Genomic DNA, 20,953 nt, shown 5'->3' with positions numbered 1-20,953 from the left:
GTATCAGCCCATTTGATCTACCATACAGAACTAGGTTGGCAATTATCCTAAAAGAGTCCACTCAGCAAAAAATAAAAGAATCTGAAGAGTCAGTTAGTTATTGCATGTAAATCTGTCTTGTGGTTTTATGTGGTTATACATATAAATGACTACCTATATAGACATACATACACCTGTGTATACATACTTTTTTCCACATTCCTAGACTGACTGTTAGATAATTAGGAAAGGTATACTTTTATGCAGTCATACTGCTTTTTGAAACGGACACTTAGAACATCTGACAATTAATACTATCCATGACTCTCTTCCTGTTATCAGTGTGGATAATTGACACTTTATTCCATCTTTCTAATTTAACAGTTTTGCCTGACCCCGTATATCAGAGCTATTTATTAAGACTCTGTGTAACACCCAAAGTTGTTGAGGATCACTTTTGTGTTTACACTGTAAGGTGTCAAAGGCAAGATGAAATGTAAACATGCTTTTCCAAGTCACGGTCATTTACATCTTCTGCTCTTTCTTCAGGGTCACACCTTGTGTGCTGATTTTTCATGTCATCCAGAACTTGTCCAGAGCTCACAGTGGCCCTAGAAGAGTCAGAAGTGTCATGGTGAGAATGACAGTGAAGAATTTGAGAGAATTCTGTCTTTTGAGGGGGAGTGTGATTGCCATCCTAGGGAAATAACTGCAAAGCCCACATCTCCAAAATTTTTGGTTTTCAGCAGGATCCAGAACTCTGTGACTGTGTAAAAATGTCTGAGTCCTCAGATTCTAGATGAGACAGAAACATTCGAAGTCAGGTAATGTCTTCTGTGGAGCCACTCATGTATATAGGGGAACACTTTTTTTTTTTCTTATAGGGAAACACTTTGGTATAAGTAAAAGTATGTATAGCAATGGCATGGATCAAAACATTGCTGTGTAATTGTAGCTGACTTTATATTGGGTTCTTTCAGTGTCAAGGCTCGTTCTTTTTCTTTCTGAGAACAACATTTTCCTTCTTATCTTCACTTAAGTCTGTGTTTCCTTAATCATCTTCAAATGTTTTTCAAATGTCCCCACTCTGTTTTCTAAATCTCATTTGTTGCCATTTTTCTCTTATAGAGAGAGGAAGTATTCTGTTTAGGTTATGTGTTTAAGGGTGAAAAGTGTTTATAGAATCTTCATCTGTTTCCTCTAAGCCTGATCTAATTGATGACATCATTCTTTAATTTTACATGATTTGGACAATGCAGAGTGCACAGGGCAGAATGTTCAGGACGATAAACAGAACATGTTTTTGTCATTAGCCAGAGAACCCAGGCTATAACTTGTAACCCACTTACAAATTCAACCAGAGAAGATGGTCCTAGCTGATAAATTTTTTGAGGAGTGTTTGGTTGCTTGAATGCTGTGTATGGTTGAGACATGGGTCTGCATAGGGGTTCAGCCTTTGAACTCTGTGTTAACAATTTTGATCTGGACTAGGTCATTGCTAATATGAATGATCAGGGATTTTGGAGACATTTGAATAAAATCCCTTATTAGTGACTGGAATTAGTGACTGGAATTTTGAGACAGTAATAGATGGTCATATTAATTTCGTATTAATAAGTGATGAATATTTACTTGGATCATTTCCCCTCATGCATTGTTCTTGTTTTTTATTGTTTTCCCATGGTGTCACATTCTGTGTAAATTTGTTATTCAGGGGCCTCCTTAAGAACTTCCCCGAATGGCTGAGTACTTGAATTTGAGATACCGTTCATTGCTGTAGTTGGGGCATCATTTCCTAAAACCTACATGTCTTGGTCATCTGAACTTGATTGAACCCTTTAAACAATAAAGAGATCAAAGCAGAGAAGAGAGAATCTTATTGAGGATTTATGAAACATCAAAATTTAACAAATATATGATCTATTTAATTTTAGTAAGAATAAAAGTTTGGATTAGCTTGTATGAAGACATCAAAGGAAGTAAAACTGATTAGAACTTCCAAAAGCAGGGACTCACTGGTTCTCCCACTGTAATGCTTAGGGATCCGTCCTGGGGGAAAAATGTCATCTGGTAAAAACTTCCTATTTCTGCCCTACTAGGTGGCACACTTGCACCTTGAGGGTCCTGGACCAATAAAAGAGTTAACCCAAGTGCTGAACGCAGTTTAGCTGCCTTGGGACATTTGTCCTCTGTTCATGAATTTAATAATTTTAATGTAAATAGGCACCCCAGCAGCTGTGTCCCCTTAAGCATATTTTATTTAGCAGCTGAGTTATCCACGTCACTTGGCAGCTATAGATTTTCAACTTTTTCTTGTGCCAAGAGGGCAGCTGGAATAATTTGAGTACTCATTAATTTGGGAGAAATATGAGCTTTGTATGGCAGACAACTTGAGTCTTCTGTATGGTGTTGTACCAGGATAAGCAGATCATAGTAGAAGCAATTTGCCCTATCCCAAAGGGGCCCTAGGATTTTAATAAGCCGGTTATGAAAATTCTATTTCTTTGTAATTTGAAACATCTAATTAGAGCCTGTAATTTCTCTCCTATAACGAGAGTGGATGAAGGTTAACATTAGGCCTCCCGGGCCCTTTCACATTCATTTACAGAGAGAAATCAGGTAACAGTTGTAGCTAATTAGAACAGGGTATTAAATATTTAGTCCATCTTGATTTAACTTGGAGAACACATGCATGTTGTTGGGGTATGGAAAATGATAAAGGGACCTTTAATTTAATTTTTAATCAAAGATAAACTTAAAGGCAGTATAATAATTTTAACACTGACGATCCTAACCCTACAGCCAGAGTGGCAATTGCCTCTAGCCATCTGAACTTCCAAGATAAAGGAAGATGATGTCGATTTAATTTCATCACTGAATACGTTTCCCAAGTTCAAACAGCTGGGATTTATGCAATCTGCATAAAGTACAAAGAATTCAATGATTTTTATCATAGCAGTGACATAACAAAACCACCTTTTGGCTGTTTCAGAATTTGGATTTCAAGTTTGGATAACATGAGTGTGTTTTTGGGAACCATCCTAAGGAGATATATCATTCATAGGCATTTCTTTTAAGAAAGGACTCCTATCTAATGAAACCACTCCCTGAAAGGTAATCTTCTTCTATGAGGCAGGGCCCCTATGATAATGGGGTAGCCTTGTGCGGAATAAAGTCTGACTTTACCATAAACTGATACTTAAACTCCTGCATGCTGAGGACAATAAGTCATTCTTCTCTTGTCATAACCCAATCCAAATTATCTTCCTAAAGTGAGATTCAATTAAGTCAGGATGTACATATCAGGAAGAAATCCCTCAGATCCAGTCCCATGACTGATCTTTTCTCCAGGGCCTGACACAAGTGCAAAGTATCTTCAGAGTGCAATCAGTTCATAAGATAGCTTCCCAGGACTCCTGTAACTTACCCGGAAGCAGGCTGTTAGGATGCCAGAATATTGTAAAAGGGCAAAGATGAGGGGAAATGGTGAAAAGTCAGAAAAATAGAAAGATTCCAAAGAGTAACTCAGGCATACATTTCTCTAACATTTCTGAGGAGGTGATTTATCGTGGCTGGTGAATCCCATCACAACTGCAGTTATTTCATTTGGGGGATGCTTGAAACGTCTTTACAGATCTGTACAACTCTCAGACTGTCTTACTTTGCTACACTGGCTTCCAGTTGCCAGTTATTACAGAATGGTTTCTGACGGCAATAATCCTTTGAAAATCGCCTGTTATTGGGGATAATAACTGATTGTCAGAGCATTAACCACCCTCGACTTCACTTTGGGCTATTACATAACAAAAGAATGAACTGGTGGTGAGTCTGCCAGGTGTATTAAATTATATTATGCATTATAGAAGTTCTGTGATGAGGATTAGCATCCAGAAAAGGCCATCAGAAATTGCCAAACTCATTATCTGCTGAGGCAGGAGGCTGGCCTCAGGCCTGGGGATGCAAGGCTTGGGTTGTAACTATTAAGCCACTACGTCCAGTCCTTCTCTGCTCTAGCAGGGAGACGGACAAGCAGCCTACCAGCATTTCTCCTCTATTTTCCACCTCTAAAGAAAATCGAAGTATACTGCATTAACCTATGGTCAGCTACAAAGCTGTATTGCCTTATTTATTCATTTGTCTGGTTTCTTAATGGCAGGCCTACCTCTTGGGCAGTGTTCAATAGTTGTAGAATTCGGTGGACCTTCCCAGCACCTCTTGGCAGACTAGATTTTTTTTTTTAACTTTTTATTTTGTATTGGAGTAGAGTTGATTAACAATGTTGTGACAGTTTCAGGTGTACAGTGAAGTGATTCAGTTATACAATACATTTTCCCATTTAGGTTGTTACACAATATTGAGCAGAGTTCCCTGTGCTGTACAGTAGGTCCTTGTTGGTTATCCATTTTAAATATAGCAGTGTGTACATGTCAATCCCAAACTCCCTAACTATTCCTTCCCCCCACCCTTCCCCCCTGGTAACAATAAGTTCATTTTCTAAGTCTGTGAGTCTGCTTCTATTTTGTAAATAAGTTCATTTGTATCATTTCTTTTTAGATTCAAGAAATGTAGAAGGTGTGCCTTCAGAGGGCATGATCTCTGGGAGGCTCTGCTGTAGTGTTTCAAGCACTTACAGTTTCCAAAAGGGAGAAACATAACTTGCAATGATGGTTGAATACCCATGGAAATAAGCTTTGGACTGCAAATATACAGATGAATCAGGGCTTGCCTTTTCTCAACAGCTCTGGGTGATCCTTCATGTAGCTATTGGCCCGGACCATTTCTGATGACCTGTGGAATGGTGCTGCTTCCAGTTTTCAGTGGAACATACTTATGAGACCTATTTAATAGCATATCATCTCTAACACATAAGCCCTAAGCTGTGCATTTTCCTACTTGAGTGTCATCTGTATGGAGTCAGGTCTTGGGGCAACATTGAAACCCTAGTGCCTTGCACAAAGCCTGACACATAGTAGATGCTCGGTAAATATCCACTGAATGGAAATGAACGGAAATTTCTGACTGTCTTTTTCTGAAAAGTATTTTCCTTATAACGAAAGTATAACATGTTCACAGTAGAAAATTTGTAAAAAAGCACTGCCAGAGATTATGGTATTAGGTAGTTTTCATATATAACTTTCCATTATTTTTTCTATATATGTGTAATTTTAATTGTTTATAGATTGGATAAGACTGTCCATGGCATTTTGGAACCTATTTTGTTCGGTTAGTGATGTCTTGCCAACTCATTAAGCCATCAACTTTACCATTATTTGTAATGGCTTCATTAAAGGCCATTGAACAAATGTATTACAATCTCCTTCTGTGGGCGCATTTAGATTGTAGCTTTTCTCTAATATGAACAGTGCTGCAACATACATCCTTTATGTTAAGTCTTTGCTTCACTCTGATGGTGTCCTTGGGCAACATGGAGAGACAAAGAAAGAAAATATCCAGCAAGACTTCTGAAAAGACATATTAATTTGGTGGGTAGAAAGGAAGGCAAATCAGGCTTTCACAGAATATAAGGCCTCTGAACTTTTTCTAAAATAGGCAGGCCAGCATCATCTTATGGAAATCATCATTGGCTAAGTGTTTAAAAGCCATAGAATGTGGACTGTTACATTAATTCTCTTTGTACATTTTAGCAAAATAAAAAATTTGAACTTGGTGGTAAAAAAAGAAATTCCTAGAAGTGATTTCTGAGAAATGGAATTGCCATGTCAAAGGTTATATGCATTTTACATTTTTGAAACATATGGCCAAGTTATTTTCAGAAAGCTACAATTTATATTCCCATCAGTAGAAAGACTATTTCCTAATATTTTTATTGTCATTAACAAATCATTTTCAATTTAATAGCAAAAACAAACCAGAATAACACCTCAAAACTCTTATTTTTATTTATATTTGTATTTATGCTTAAAAGTGGGTTTAAGCACTTTGTTTTTTTGTTTGTTTTGTTGCCATGAGTGTTTCTTCTTCTGTGACCTGGCAGTTCATGTCCGTTGCTCTATTACTGTGTTCTCATATCACAGTGTTGCAATTAAGAAAATGAGCTTTGGAGTCCCACATGCCTTAAAAGGGTCCAGTAGCTGTCACTTATCTGCTCTGTGACCTGGGACAGTTTCCTACCCTTTCTAGGTCTCAGTTTGCTCATCTGCTAAATGAGAATAATGATAGTGCCCTCCCATTGCAATCCTACCATGTATGGTATCTGGCCAAGGGCCAGTGCTCAGCATCCTCAGTTTTCATGCGTCAATACTCATTTAATCCCTCTATTTCTCTTGGCACATTCCTACTCCATATGTCATGATAGATTATACCCATTTACCCTGTGTTTATACCTTTTAATTGCCTGCAGTAACCACATTATTTCATTTATCTGACAAATATTTGGGGGTATCTGCTATGGGTCAGGTGCTGGATTAAGAGTTCAACAATGGTGAACAAAACATACTGTATTTCCATCATGAAGCGTATACTCTTCTCTCTCTTTGCGTGTATGTGTGTGTGTGGGTGTGGGTGTGTGTGCAGGGAACAGAACATAGCTAAGTGACAGACAAATAAATGTAATTGTACCGAGTGCTATGCAGAAAACCAATAGGAGCTGAGACAGAATAAAAGGGGGACTTATTTTAGATAACATTAAGAGGGAGAGACTTTCAGGGGTAGAAAGTTTTATGGTAAGACAGCTGTTAGAATGGTTATTATCAAAAAGGCAAGAGATAACAAGTGTTGGCAAGGGTGTGGATAAGAGGAACCCTTGTGCACTATTGGCAGGAATGTAAATTAGCGCAGCCACAATGGAAAACAGTATGGAGATTCCTCAAAAAATTAAAAGTACACTACCATGTGATCCAGCAGTATGGCAATATGTACCCACTTCTGTAGGAAGGAATTTTTCTGAAGGAAATGAAATCACTATCTCGTAGAGATACCTGCACCGCCATGTTCATTGCAGCATCATTCGCAATAGCCAAGACATAGTAACAACATGAGTGTCCATCTATAGATGAATGGATAAATGTGATATATGTATAAAATACGGTCATAAAAAAAGGAAATCCTGCCATTTGTGACAACATGGATGGACCTTGAGGGTATTATGATAAGTGAAATAAGTTGGACAGAGAAAGGCAGATATCAGTACTACATGATCTCACTTATATGTGGAATCTAAAAAAACAATAACAAATAACAAAACTGATATAAACAGAGAGTAGAATGGTGTTGCCAGGGGCTGTGGAGAGAGGAGTGAGGGGAACGGGGAAGATGCTGGTCAAAGGCTGCAAACTTCCAGTTACAATATAAATAAGTTCTGGGGATCTAATATACAGCATGGTGACTATAGTTAACAATACTGTATCATATACTTGAAAGTTGCAGAGAGTAAATCATAAATGTTCTTACTAGAAAAAAAAAGGTAGTAATTGTGTGAGGTGATAAATGTGTTAACTAACCTTATGGCCATCATTTTGCAATATATCCACTTATCAAATCATCATATTATAGACCTTAAACTTATACAATGTTATACATCATTTATATCTCAATGAAGCAGGGGGAAAAACAATTAAAATTTTTAAAAATGCTTCATTTATCAATTTAAATAATAAATGTACATTTCTTTGTACAATGCATAAAGTAATAAACTATAGGTAAAAGACTGAAGAAACCCCACAAGTTCCTCCTTATCTACTGGCATTTGGGCTACAGGGCTCAAGGTGGCCTGTATCCTATTCAGGAAACTAAGCTGTTTATGGGGATAAGTGCAGAAGTGATGCAGTTCTGAAAGAAGATGATGCTTTTTAGGGCTCTACCATGGTCCCCCTAACCAGAGAGAAAAACAAACCTGTGTCCTCAGTGTTGCTCACAAAGTTAGGCTAGAGATAGTGTAAAACATTGAGGAGGGTCTTCAACCAGCAATTTTTGAGAAGTCGGCAGTAGTGAGTAACAGAACAGCAGGCCCATCTCCTCTCTCTCTATTTTTCTTTATATCTCTTTGCCTTCCTCTTTCTATAATATGTATTTTCAAAACTTACAACTTCAGCGAGGCTGGAGACCATATGGTTTTTTCCTCCCCACAGTGTCTCCAGCATTGAGCAGAGGGTTTAGTACTATGATGGGTACCCCCATTAATACCTGATGGATGGAAGAGTAGATAGGAGGGTGGGTAGATAGGAAACAGAAAACAGAAAAGGTAATACAAATTAGAGGTCAGTAGGAAAGAAGAAGGGACACCAAAGTCAGGGGTATAAAAGTAGAGCCAAAAACAACTTATCTCAGAGGGGTTGTAGCCCTCTGCTTGAGACAGCCCATGCAGAGCAGGAACCCAGGACAGCTGTAAGACTCACAGTCTGTAAGAATAAAACATAACAGTTGCTTAGGATAAAATACAACTTTTACTGATTGAAGACAATAAATTTTCCCCTGAAGTTTCTCAAAAAGAAGACAATGGCTCCCCAGTCCCTATGGAACTTTCATTTACTTTCCTGTCCCGTCCACCTGAGACCTCTACTCATTTATGTCAATTTAGTGGCTCTCTAGAGTAGGATCTTCAAAGAACTTGGGGGCTTGCTCTCACAATGGAAGTTCTAGGTTTGGGGTGCACCAGAATCCCTGGAGGGGGCAGAGGTTGTTGTATAGATAATGAACATGTATAGATGGCCAAAACCCCAGAGGTGATTCTGATACACACACACACACACACACACACACACACACACACACACACACACACACACCCTAGCTCTCCCCAGAAGCCATGTCCCTACCTGTCTACCTCTTGGAGAATCACAGGTAAAATGGAATGAACACTGTCCTCAACAATATTCTTGCAGCTTTCTGACAAGCCCTTGACTTTCCTTACTGACAGTAAGCCCCAGAAGGCAGTAGGTGAGATGACAGCAGAAGCTGCTATTTTGTACTAATTTTTAGTGACAGGATGGATTGGTTGGGGAAATAGAAGTGACACGAACCTTGGGAGAAAGCAACAGTGCTAGCTTAGAATTCACAACAGCTGTTGATTTTAATGGGTTTGAGAATGATTCGGGCAGAATTCCAAACTCCTACATCCTTGACCTATAACCTGCCGCTGTTCTGAGTCACCAGGAGGGTTCGTGGAGGGGGTACTCTGTCCAAATCATGCTGCTGCTTCTGTGGGCTTTGGCTACATATCCCAGTGAGAACACACAAGGACCACACTTGGGCCCAAGCCAAGTGGGCCTTGGTCCTGTACCGTGATCTGGGCCCTCGGAGTCTCCCCAGTCCAGAGGTAGAGGAAGGCAAAGAGAGACAAACTTGTGGGGAGGAACATTAAGGAAAAAAGAGCTTTTCTCTAAGGTCCAGAGAGGCAGGCCCAAGTCAAGTCTTCAGTCTTTGCACTCCTAGGCTTTTCCCCAGTTGATATTCTCTTTAGGGTCCAGGCAAGAAGGAGCATTGGAGGTCTCCTCTTAGAAAGAATCCCCCACCACACACACTCTTTTGCACCCCATCCCCTACCATTTTACTTTGTTTCATTTAACAGCAATCCTGCCATGTGGGTCCTATTATGTTAACCATAGTATCTTACAAGTAAGGAAAAGAGGCTTAGACGGTTTTCAGCTCCTTCAGAGAAGACCCAGATGCTAAGACTAGGTGTGCCCCATTCCTAATTCTTAACCCTATCTTGTATCCACTGTATTCTGCTAACCTGCCCACCCAGTCATCTCTGTTTCCCATGAAATGTTGCCATCTGTCCAAACTGTCACAAACTATGGGGGAAAAGGAGAGAATTCCACTGAAAGTTGCTTGGAATAGGAAGGGTCACCTCACTATTTTAAGATGTAGTCTTTTCCCTGCTAGGTAATCTCTGAAGCAGGCAGTAATTTAAAATACAGTTGGCTTCAATCTTTGCATGGTTTTCATCTAGAATCAAGGGGAAGAACCTAGGAAGAAACATATTATAAACCTGGTCATCCACCCATGGACGGCCTTAAATAAGACACCATTTTATGGCCCCTAAAGCTGAGACTGTAATAACAAAAACCAGAGCCTTTTCATTTCTACATTTCTTCCTGTTTTATCACTGAGCTTCAGTGTAAAAAGAAACCAAGGGACCTGAGCAGAGGGAAAGTAAAAACTTCAGCTGATTGATAGCAGACAAGTCTGGAAAAATAGGAAAGTATTTAAAATGGAGTTAGTAATGAAGAAAAGGGCTCTAACTCTGATAAATTCTAGTATATCCCATGCTGACTTCTTTTGACTTCTAAAATTTGTGAAGAGAAATGAAGGGAAAGTGGGTGCCTAATATAGATTGAGAATCTACCATATGCTGGATGCTCAGTTGGGCACAGTTGCCTCATTCTGCCCTCACAACATCTATATTTCTGTTTGGAGGGAGAAATAGATGTAAATCAAATAAACAAACAAATCATAAAGGTAACTGCAAAATGTACCAAGCACCATGGAGGAGACAAATGGAGTGATCCCAAGGAGGGGAACTGGGGTCAGAGGGAGTTAGCCATGCAAAGTGGGAGGAGAAGAGTATTCCAGGAAGTGGGAAAGGTGGAGGCAAAGACTCTAAAGCTAGAACGGTTTTGTCATATTTCCACATCCTCCAGGGCATCTAGCTGTGATAAGGAGTTTGCAGCATATCCTAAGTACAATGGGAAGACATCAGAGGGCTCTAACCCAGTGAGTCACATGATCCCATGATGTTTCATGAGCAAAAATACTGCCATCCCAATTTGTGGAACATTTAGCTTTCTCTTTCCATAAGTGGATTTTCTGATCTGTCTTGCTTAATTTAACAGCTTTACATACATGAGTTTCTTTTTGTTTATTGTATTGAATCTGTAAGCCTTCTTGGAAGATGGGGCATACTTGTTAACAAATAACTGATCTCTCCAGGTCTAAGAGGGCAAGAGAGGCAGAGAGGGACCTCCCAGCTGACCTCACCTCACGCATGGGAGGTGAGTTTTTTTTCAAGTGTCTTCCTATCAGTAGAAGGGGACTTTTATGGCATTGCCAATCAACAAGTGTTTGAGTGCTGGCTCTTTGCCAGGCATTGTGATGGATTCTATGGATTCAAAAATGAATGAGACAAGAATCAAGTTTGTCTGTCCATTCCATCCCTGCTCCTTTAAATGTGCTCCTTCAGAGGTTCCATGACTTGATGTCATCATACAAACCCAGGGTTTACAGTGATGCCCATTCTGTCTCAGGGCTCTTGACATCTTATTCCTCCATGTTGAGGACTTATTCCCCATGTGACTTTTCTGGATCTGACCATAGATATCCAATATCTAGTACTCACTGAATCATCAAAGAATAAGCACGCAAATGAGTGAATGAACTTCTCTCTCAATTTGGCAAGCACTTAAGATGAAAGTGCTCATCTTGTTTGTCCAAAGAACACAATCTGTTTTTGAGAAATTTATAGTGCAGAATACAAGAATTACATAAGACAGCAGTTTTTAACCTAGAATCCAGAGGGTTCTTAGAGAATCTCAGTATGGACTTTGGTGGAGGAGATACCTCAAACCTCATGAATCTTATCTGAAATTGTGAATGTACATCCTTCAGCCTTTTTTGTGGGGAGAAAGTCCATAGCCCTTGTCAAATTCATGGTGGATCTCATGACTTTGCAAAGGTTAATAGAAGGTTTCATGTTATACCTCTGATGTTATTCTGATTGCGTTAGGAACTCTCAATCTCATTATCCTTAGCTTCTCAAAACCCTTCTCTTAGAAAAATCCTCTTCTTTACTCACAAAAGTCAGTTTCCTCTTCAGTCAAACCTCTGGGTACGGTTAGGGAGGCATCCATGAATAGGATATTTGACTTTCCTGGGCTCACCTTGTTTGGTTTTACTGCAACAAACTGTCTGAAACACAAGTGGAATGCAACCCTAGCTGACTGGAACTCATTGCTTCCAACCTGTCTTTTCATTTATTATCTCATTTACCGTTGATCACAGTAAATGGATGAATGAATGATCCATGTGTAGGTGGAAAAAGCACAGTTCAGAGGGTTTCACTAACTTAGTCAAGATTGCCAAGACAGTAAGTATGGTTTGGACTCACCTGGAACCCAAGTCTCCTGATTCCCAACTGTTTTAAGGGTATTCAGTATTCATTTTAATCAAATGTAGTAAGGCACATAAACATGGAAATGACTGTCATGAAGGAAGAAGTTTATTATACTCACAGACCCCTGGAAGCAAGAGGCATGTCATACTATGCAGGGCCACACGGGGAAACACCAATACAAGATTAGTGACAGTGGGGAGGGGACTGATGGGTTGAAGCCTTTATTGTGGTTTTTGTGGGAAGAAGCAGGCAAAGCAGGATAAGCAGGCTTAGAATTGAATAATTTCAGTGGGCTCAGGGATGTAGGGACTGTCCCTAGCTGTCTGGTACCTATCTGGCCCTGGAGTGATTAGGGCAGGTGGATAATGACCCTGGGTGTGCACACCTGATAAAAGGAGATAGTTGGGGGCATGGGGTCTGAATTGGTTGGTTTACATATCAAAGGTGCACTTGAAGGCAAATTGTTTACCGTATCCAAAATTGGCTAACCAATTGGGATGGGCAGTTTCTCCAGGACAGTAAGTCCCCAGATATCAGAGCATTAAAAATACCCCCTGAATGAAGTTAATGGAGCTGGATTGTCTAATGAATTGTATCACCCACCTTTGAGGATACTTACAGCTTGACTTCTTAGTGCTCCTTGAAGTGGTGTGTAATCTCTATTCCACAGTGCTAACCTAAGTTAACAGTCTCTGGGTGACCCAGAGACAGCCATCTCCTTCACTTGGAAAAATACATGGCCATAAAACTGGACTTCCATCCCTGGCCAGAAGATTACAAATGGCAATTTTTTCTGAATTAGGATATTTTCAGTACCACACATGAGATATCAGGCACTGTGCTTGCGAGGAAGGAGATTATACAGACTCTTAGAGGATCCCCAAAATGACAGTCCATTTTTCATAATGGTCTATGATATTCATTTGTTGAAACTTTATTACTTTTGTAATTTAATTCAATTTATCCCATTTTATTGCTGCTCAGGACACTGTTACCGTATTTGCCTCTTTTGTCCTTCTGGATAAAGATGTTTCTTCTTTTATTATGAGCGTGATGGCTTCTAGATTAAAGCAGCCTGCTCAATAAAACTGTTTTCACTGGCATCCACCTTCTCTGAGCCCACCTCTACTCTTGCAGAATTTTCATGAAGACAAATATTGGCAGTGATTTATGAAGCATTTTTGTGGTTAATCAAGTTCCAGCTCTCATTTTCTGCTTAGAGATTAAAGATTTTATTCAGAAATGCTTCCCTGCATCGGAAATCATAGAAATGAGCAAATAACAATAGAAGTTGGTTAGGAATATTTTTTGTGAAGATACAGGTTAAGAACATAGTAACAATCGACTTTAAAACACAAAGACATCAGAAGACTTCTTTCTAAAGCTGAAGTTGTGTACCATTTTTGAGAAATCCTGGGTATATTTTAAGGAATAATTGAGTTGGACAGTGAGTCAAAAGGGACAAAAGTAGGTGAGAAGATGTGAAGGTGAGTCTACATGCTTGTTTGCATAGGCTGCTACTTAGCTGAATTGAAATATGGAACACATGGGTGTGGGCAACCATATGTAACTGGATGATTCTTTTAGCAAATTTTATTTATACTTATAATCCATAAATTGCATGTTTTTAAAGGTAGAGATACTGCATTTATAGTTAAATGTTATTTTAAAGTAAAAGATTGCCTTTGTTTTTAAAAACAAAAGTAAAGACTGTATATTTGGAGGCTCCTGAGTGCCCTGTCCCCAGCCCTTTCCTCTGTATTGGGACCCAATAGTGGGGCTATTGTAGTTTCAAGAAGCAATGCTTTGGGTGTGAACACCCAGCTCAGCAGCTACAGACATCTGGGTACAGATCTGCGCTTTCTTGGAGAAAGAAGAAAGAGCAGTTGGCTGATCCTGCTTGCCCAGTCTAGCTGGTGTCTGATATTCCTGCCTTGTTGGATTGACACAGGCTTCTTTAAAAATGTCCTCTTGATCCAGCTCCTCTGTTTCTTTTTTTAACCACCCAATGGATTTGTAAACTTCAAGTTTAGCCTCAATCCTTTGCAATCTATAGAATCACTTTATTGAAAATGGCTTCAAATATTTCTTAATTCCCAATGCCACTTCTTTTTGTTCAGGCCTTATCTTTTTGGTGATATGTTTTTAAAGTGTTGGACTCCAACCACCTGTTTCAGACCAACCATGGGTGCTTCTAAAAAATGTAGATCCCTGGGCCTACTTAATCTGAATCTCTGGAGGATGGGTGCTGGGGACTGGTTATTCCGATGCCCAGTGAAGTCTGAGACCTCTCACCCACCTGGCCAGAGCCACTGTCATCTCTCACCTGCAGTGTTTCAGTGGCCTCCTACTTAGTGTCTGTGCTTCTATTCCTATCTCCCTATGGCTGTGGTCCTCAAACTTGGATGCAAATTGGACTCTCCATGGGGAGAATAAAAATTGGGCCCTGCCCAAATCAGAGGTTTTGATTTGATTGTCTTGGTCGGGCCCCGGGCATTCAAAACTGTAAGAACATCACAGGAAAGCTGAATGGGCAGCCAGGATGAACACAACTCTCTAAGGCCTGTTCTCCACGCTGCAGACAGAATGATCCTTTCACAGGATTATGTGTCAATCCACATCAGGCTTCTACTCAGTTCCTCCTATGGCTTCTGTTCTTGCTACACAAAAAGCCCAGGCTGTAACAGAGGCTGCAAGGCCCACATGATTAGGCACCTGTTGTCTGTCCAGGTTCATCCTGTACAATCTCTCCTACCTGACTCCACATCATCCATACTGGTCTTGTCAATATCCCTTGAGTATCCCTATCTCAAGGCTTTGTACCTTCTGCTCCCTTCACCTGGAACATTCTTCCCCAGTAGCCATATGTCGTGCTCCCCAGCTCCACCCATGTTTTGTCCAGATCCTTGCTCAAGCAGCACCTTATTGGGGAGGCCTTCTCTTCCTCCCTTTCTAAAATAGCAGCCCCCATCAGTCTCCATTGCATAACCCTGCTTTATTTTCTTTGTAAGTTTTCAATTCAACAAATACATAATCATTTTATGAATCTGCCATTTATCATCAGTTTTACTCTCATGAAAACGTAGGCTCCCTGAGGACAGAGAGTTTGTTCTCTTTACCCATCATATTCCCAACACCAAGAATGGTCCCTGGCACATACTTGGTGCTCAGAAGTTACTTGTGACAGATGATGAATTCTACCCTTGGACTGTCTCAAAAGCATGGGCGTTGGTTATTTCTCCTTCAGCACTGAAGGGAGTTGTGAAGGCAGCAGCAGCCTGTTTCCTGGCTGTACAGTTGCCCCATTATAGTTCTGCTGGCAGCCACTCTCCTTCCCCTGTTTAATGGCTGTAGAAAGGGGAGAATTTGATTGATTATTTTTGCAAACTCAAACTACCCTATGTGCACTAAAGGTTGAGAGGAATAGTACTCCTCTAAGTTTCTGGAGGGAATTGTATCTAAATGAGTAAGAAGCATAATCTGTGTTTTGGAAAAACTGGAATGAGTTCTTTGTGTCATCTGGGAAGTTTTATACTAAGTTAAATTAAGTGACTTTGAACTTTGAAATGTCCACATCCTAACGTTTTATTAAGCTTAATTGGGTTTGTAGAATATTTAAAGGCCATCCAAACTCAAATGGGAGATCAAAATGAACTAATAGGTTGATGTAGACTTCCCCCTGCCTCCTGCCTTTGTGCTGCAGTAATGAAAGTGATGCATTCATACCTGTGGATGATGAGCACAAAAGCCTGGCTTTCTGGGGAGTTTTGGTGTGTCCTGATGACTGCCCTGGTCTGAACTGTGCCATGGCCCCTTCCCTGTCATCCCTGTCATCTGTGCTATGAACCTGGCTTTCAGAACCATCCCCATCTGTCTCTGCTATGGAGGCTTGCCATATAGTAAAATTAGTTGGGCTCTAGACAGACTTGTCAAAGTTTGTTTGATGGAGCTTCTTAGGGAAGAAATCTCCAATTATTGGACATAAAATCCAAAAGGTTACAGAATCTGTTAGAGATGGAAATGAGGAACAGTTTGACTCTATTACTCATAGAAGTTTTGCACTCATTTCATTGAGCAGTGGAGTAAGGCAGTCCACCCTACAAGATGCAAGGCCAGAACTTAATTTCCACAGGTCATCTCTTCTCCTATTTGATTTTCACTGATACATTTACTTTTCCTATGTCCATGGAGAATGGTTCAGGAAGTAGCAGTGTCATTACTTTCTTTTCATTTAAAATGATCTTTAATTATTAAAGCAATATTTGTTCATTTGTAAAAACATTCAAAGGATATAGAAGTTTACAGAGTAAAAAGTGTAAGTCCCCTTTTAGAAAAAAATAGAATTCTATTTATAGAATACACAATATAGATACACAATATCCCACAACTTGCTTTCCCCCTTGCCAAGTTATAATGGATGTCTTTCTCATGAGTACATAGCTGCATGGTATTCCACTACATGAATGTCCCATGAGTTTTTTAGCCAATCAGCTATCAAGAGAAACTTGGAATTTAACAGGTTTTAACCATTACAAAGAATAAAGGTGAAGGTCCTTGTTTTTTACACATTTGTGTATTTGTGAAAATGTCTAAAACCGAATTATAGGGCTTTAAGAATATATGCGCTCAAAAAAAAAAAAAAAGAATATATGCACTCTACAATTCTCCATACATCTGTGACTTCGTGTCATCTCTGTTAGACCTGCTTGGCCCCCATAGACATTTTATTTGTTATCCTGGCTATAGATAAATGCCTAGAGCTAGAATTACTGAGTCTGAAAAAATTACAGATATAAAATCCTGTTGTTAAATGGATCTCCAGAATATTTATTTTGGAGTAAAGTCCCTTCATTTTGTTGCCAGTTGAAAGGCATTATTGTGAGAAATCCAGGGCACGAACCCAGTATTGTTTGATTATGTTTATTTTATATGCAGAGAGGCAACGAGTCATTTCCACACCATTTCTACTCAAATAAGGGGGCCAATTCAGTGGGAGCCAAGGGCTGCACATAAATGGAAATATTTAACATGATTCTGATTTTCTTTCATAAGCAATAAAATAAAATACAAACCAACAAAATGAGTATAATGCTATAAATGTCTTTGCACATACCTGACCCAGGGGTTGGTGCTGACTGGAGAAGCCACAGTAGTGTTGGCAGTAGGGGCAGCGGTGCTGGTGGAGGGGGTCGTGGTGCTGGTTTTCATGATTGTGGTTATTGTTAGCACATTATTCCTGTGTAATCATGTCTAGTCTGAAGTTTGGTGCAATCCTACTGGTTTTCCAAATGGGTTGCCATCTTTTAAAATCAGAAACTGTGTTAAGTTTTCATGAATGGTTCACAGCACTGTTCTGGGGTTTTAACTATGCCTCCAAGAGAGAACTGTTTGTCCTCAGGTTCTTCACCTGGATGGCAGAGGAGGTTTAGCACCTGCAGGTATCTTTGCTCAGAACAGATAGGCTGCTTTGCGTCAGGTCTTTTCCTCTTTGCCTGCAAAGATAGACTCACAGCTTCACTTCCTAAGAGCTATCTTTTATGCTTTCTGCTTCGTTAAGAACTTGCTTTGTGCAGGTTTTTATTAGTCAGACATTTTGAGCTAAAAGCTAACAGTGGCCAGGCAGGAAAAGTGAACAGGGGACAGCTCTGTGTAGGAAGGTCAGTGGTGACCACTTTGGGCCTATGAGGTTGCATCTTCTATTTTTTTTTTTCCCCAAGAGAGTCAGAATCTCCCAATTTAAAAAAAAAAAAAAAAAATCCCTCTTCCCAATGTGATTCCGGTGGGAATAGTGTGGAAAAGAGCTGGGGGAAAGAGAGAGGCAAAGCAAAGGCCTCTGTGTCTGCTCATCTGCCCTGGAAGTCCCCTTGCAGGAGCTGTTGATGGATGAAATAACTGCCTTACTCAACACAAATGAGGACAGACTAAGGCTATACAATGATAATGTATATTTAAACATCTCTTTAAGTTGGAAATAAACCATCAACTAAGAACTAGTCTTCCAGTTATACGTCTCAGTTAAGAGGTTACTCATAACTAAAGCAAAATCTTAATTTTCAGTCAGCTATGTCATTTACATTTTTATCCATTCGTTTACTGAGTTGTAATATTCCAAGCCCTGTGCCCCATCAAAGCACAGCCATCCTTTCCCTTGTCAGGTGGATGGTCTAGTGGAGATCAACCTCACAGGTGTAACCACACAAGATACTAGTTAACAACAGTTGCAATAATGACTCTGAAGGAACCGTAGGGGTGCTTGACCCAGTCTGGCTGAGTGGAGGAGACATCAGCTGGAGAGACTTCGGGGCCACATGTTGAATGTAATTCATCTAATACCACATCTGCATTTAACTCAGTCATAAATTGGTGGCTGAAGGACTGATTTCACCTGCCAGAAGAATTTTGTTTGGACTGTGTGGTATTGACCCACATGACATTTAAAATGTGAACCAAAGGATTTTAACCCTTTTAATTTCTTGTTTTTCTTCCATCTAACCCTCAAGTACAACTCTGGGAGGTGGGTTGTACTTTATTTCAAAGAATTCTGGCCTTATAATAGAGATTTGAGAAGGCAATAGAAAGTGAGAGATCCAAGGTTTTATATGTGTTCTCTGCTCTTTAGGAGCCAAAGTTTAGGAAGGCTAGAGAGGGTTCCCTTTGGTCTCCTGGCTATAGGCTGTGCCTCTCATCCCAATTAATTACCACCACAGACAGTAAGAGAGTGTCTGCAGCCTGTTCTTGCCATTGGGTGGGTGGGGGGCATGCTGAAGTTCTTTCAGTGGTGTTTTGATTCCCAAGAAGAGCACACTCTGTACTTCTGTGCGGATGAGGAAAATGGTTGCCAATTTGGTCCAGACCTGGATGATCGTTGTCCATATATGTGTAGCAAACTGTAGCAAACCCAGGCCCACGATGCTGCCAGTCTCCCGTTTCAAGTTATTCTCCTCTGTCGCAAGTTACACACCGAAAAACAACCATCGCCAGTGCCATATGGGTTAAAAGATCAAAGGCCCCAGTTTTGAGTATATTTCTAGCTGACTTTACTTCAGATGTCTTAAATATGTTTCTGAAGATGGGAAGCATGGAGCATTAAGGAGGTAAATCACATGTGTGTGAGCCATGCTTGTGGTCAGGGCAGGAGGGTGAAAAGTGAAAACCACTGATCCGTGTGTTCCTCTTCCTCTCAGGTTCGCATCTTCACGTACCTCATTGGAAGAGAGGCTGCTTTTGCAGACAATCTCAAGTGGATGGCCTGTGCCAATAAAGGTAGGTCTCCCGATGGGTTCAGTTCTGAATAACTTCTCCGTGGATGTGTAGAAACAGAGACAGTCACGAGAAAGTGGAGTGTTCTATCAGAAGGCTATGAATTCTAAGATAAGGTCTGGATGTTTCTAAATGATTATGACTGACTTGTAACAACTTCTCCCAAAATGTGTTTATAAACTTTGAGGACGTAGTCAAGTGGAGTGGTTAAGCCTCTCCACTCTGTTGCTTAGTAACTGAGTGACCTTGGAAGAATTACTATGGCAGAGCCATTTACCATGCACCAAATATCCATGTGCTCACTCACCATTCCCAGCCCCCTTGCACTGGTTCTGGGAAACAGGCTTTAAGCAAAACCAACCTGGGTCATTTATGGGTTAAAGCATTTAAGAGCTGGTTTGGTGGTATCTATTCTTTTCTGCTCCTATGAACTCTGAAGCTACATGATGGAATAGATGAAATAGCCTGGGTTCCTGAGCGGCCGCATGGAGCAGATGCCTTTCCGCTCACCCTGTCTTCTGCCATCTGCCAGCCCATGATGGATATATAGTCTGTGTGATAAACCTTTGTGTTAAGCCAGTGAGATTTCCAGTTTGATATGTTCCCATAGCATAACTTAACCTACATAACTAATTAACTTAGTTAACTTTAACCTGCTTCAGTGTTCTAATCTTCAAAGTGGAGAGGGTGATAATAGCTTTTCTTTTTGATTTTTATTGAATATAGGGTTAAAAAATGAAATGGTACAGATTAGGTGCCTAGTTCAGTGCTGAGACCTAATAAGTGCTCAATAATTGTTGGCTTTTCTACTTTCACAGGTTAATTTTCTACATTCACAGGCCCTGATGTGTGTTGGAAACAATGCTTTAGGGAAGGCACAGGGAGGGAAGGAACAGGGCCTCCAGTCTTATGAAGGGCTTCTTTTCAGTCTACACACAACCAAGAAGGCAAAGCAAAGGAGGAAAATATGTGGTATATTCTAGATTCCTTGAGTCTTAACCCAAACTCCTTGAGTTCAAATCCAGCCTCTACCAAACACCAATCACAGTGGTGGATGTTACCATACCTACCTGGGTCTGAGTTATATCACCTACAGAACAGAGATAGTGATGATACCTGCCCCAGTCAGATGCTGTGAGCATGAATGAGGCTGTGCAGGTAAAGCTGGCAGCTCAGTGCCTGGCACAGAAATGGCCCATATGATTTCCTAGTGTTATATTGATCTGTGGTTATGTCTTATCTCTGCTCTGAGGCTATGCAGTCCCTGAGAGTAGCCTGTCACTCTGATTTCCTCTTGAGCACTCAGCCAAACCTCCTGCTCTGTGTAGAGTGGCTGCTTCTTTAAGGTTTGAAAAATGAGCAAATTGACTATAAATACTAATACATGAAGATATGTCCTGTTGCACAGTAAATTGGTATTGGTGGATGTAGGTGGTCTATTTCTACATTGCCTGTTATGCCGTCCTTTATAAAAGTTCCAATTATGTATGTTAGTGGAGGAAAGAGGACTCAGGGAAGGGTTGGCAGGTCTCAGCTTTAGTTTTGGTGACTTAAGACAAAGTTATTTTAGTTGCAAGCAACCAAAGTTGCTCCCTGAAATTAAAAAGAAGAGTGTTTTGGAGAGAGAGGAGAGTGAGTCAGAAC

General features: G+C 40.2%; 1 protein-coding gene across 1 annotated transcript in view; it reads left to right on the top strand.

The window, feature by feature from the left end:
• The window catches only part of CACNA2D3 (calcium voltage-gated channel auxiliary subunit alpha2delta 3), a 795,852-nt gene that overhangs the window by 488,669 nt on the left and 286,230 nt on the right, over positions 1-20,953 (top strand). The window contains exon 12 of the mRNA XM_032649095.1: positions 19,234-19,312. Coding sequence (XP_032504986.1) covers positions 19,234-19,312 — 79 coding nt within the window. The remainder of the gene's footprint in view (positions 1-19,233; positions 19,313-20,953) is intronic.

This window comes from Phocoena sinus, chromosome 11 (assembly GCF_008692025.1).
Source record: "Phocoena sinus isolate mPhoSin1 chromosome 11, mPhoSin1.pri, whole genome shotgun sequence".
In the NCBI taxonomy this organism is placed as follows: Eukaryota; Metazoa; Chordata; class Mammalia; order Artiodactyla; family Phocoenidae; genus Phocoena; species Phocoena sinus.
The sequence above is the reverse complement of the archived record's forward strand: the minus strand, read 5'-3'. Positions and strand labels throughout refer to the sequence as shown.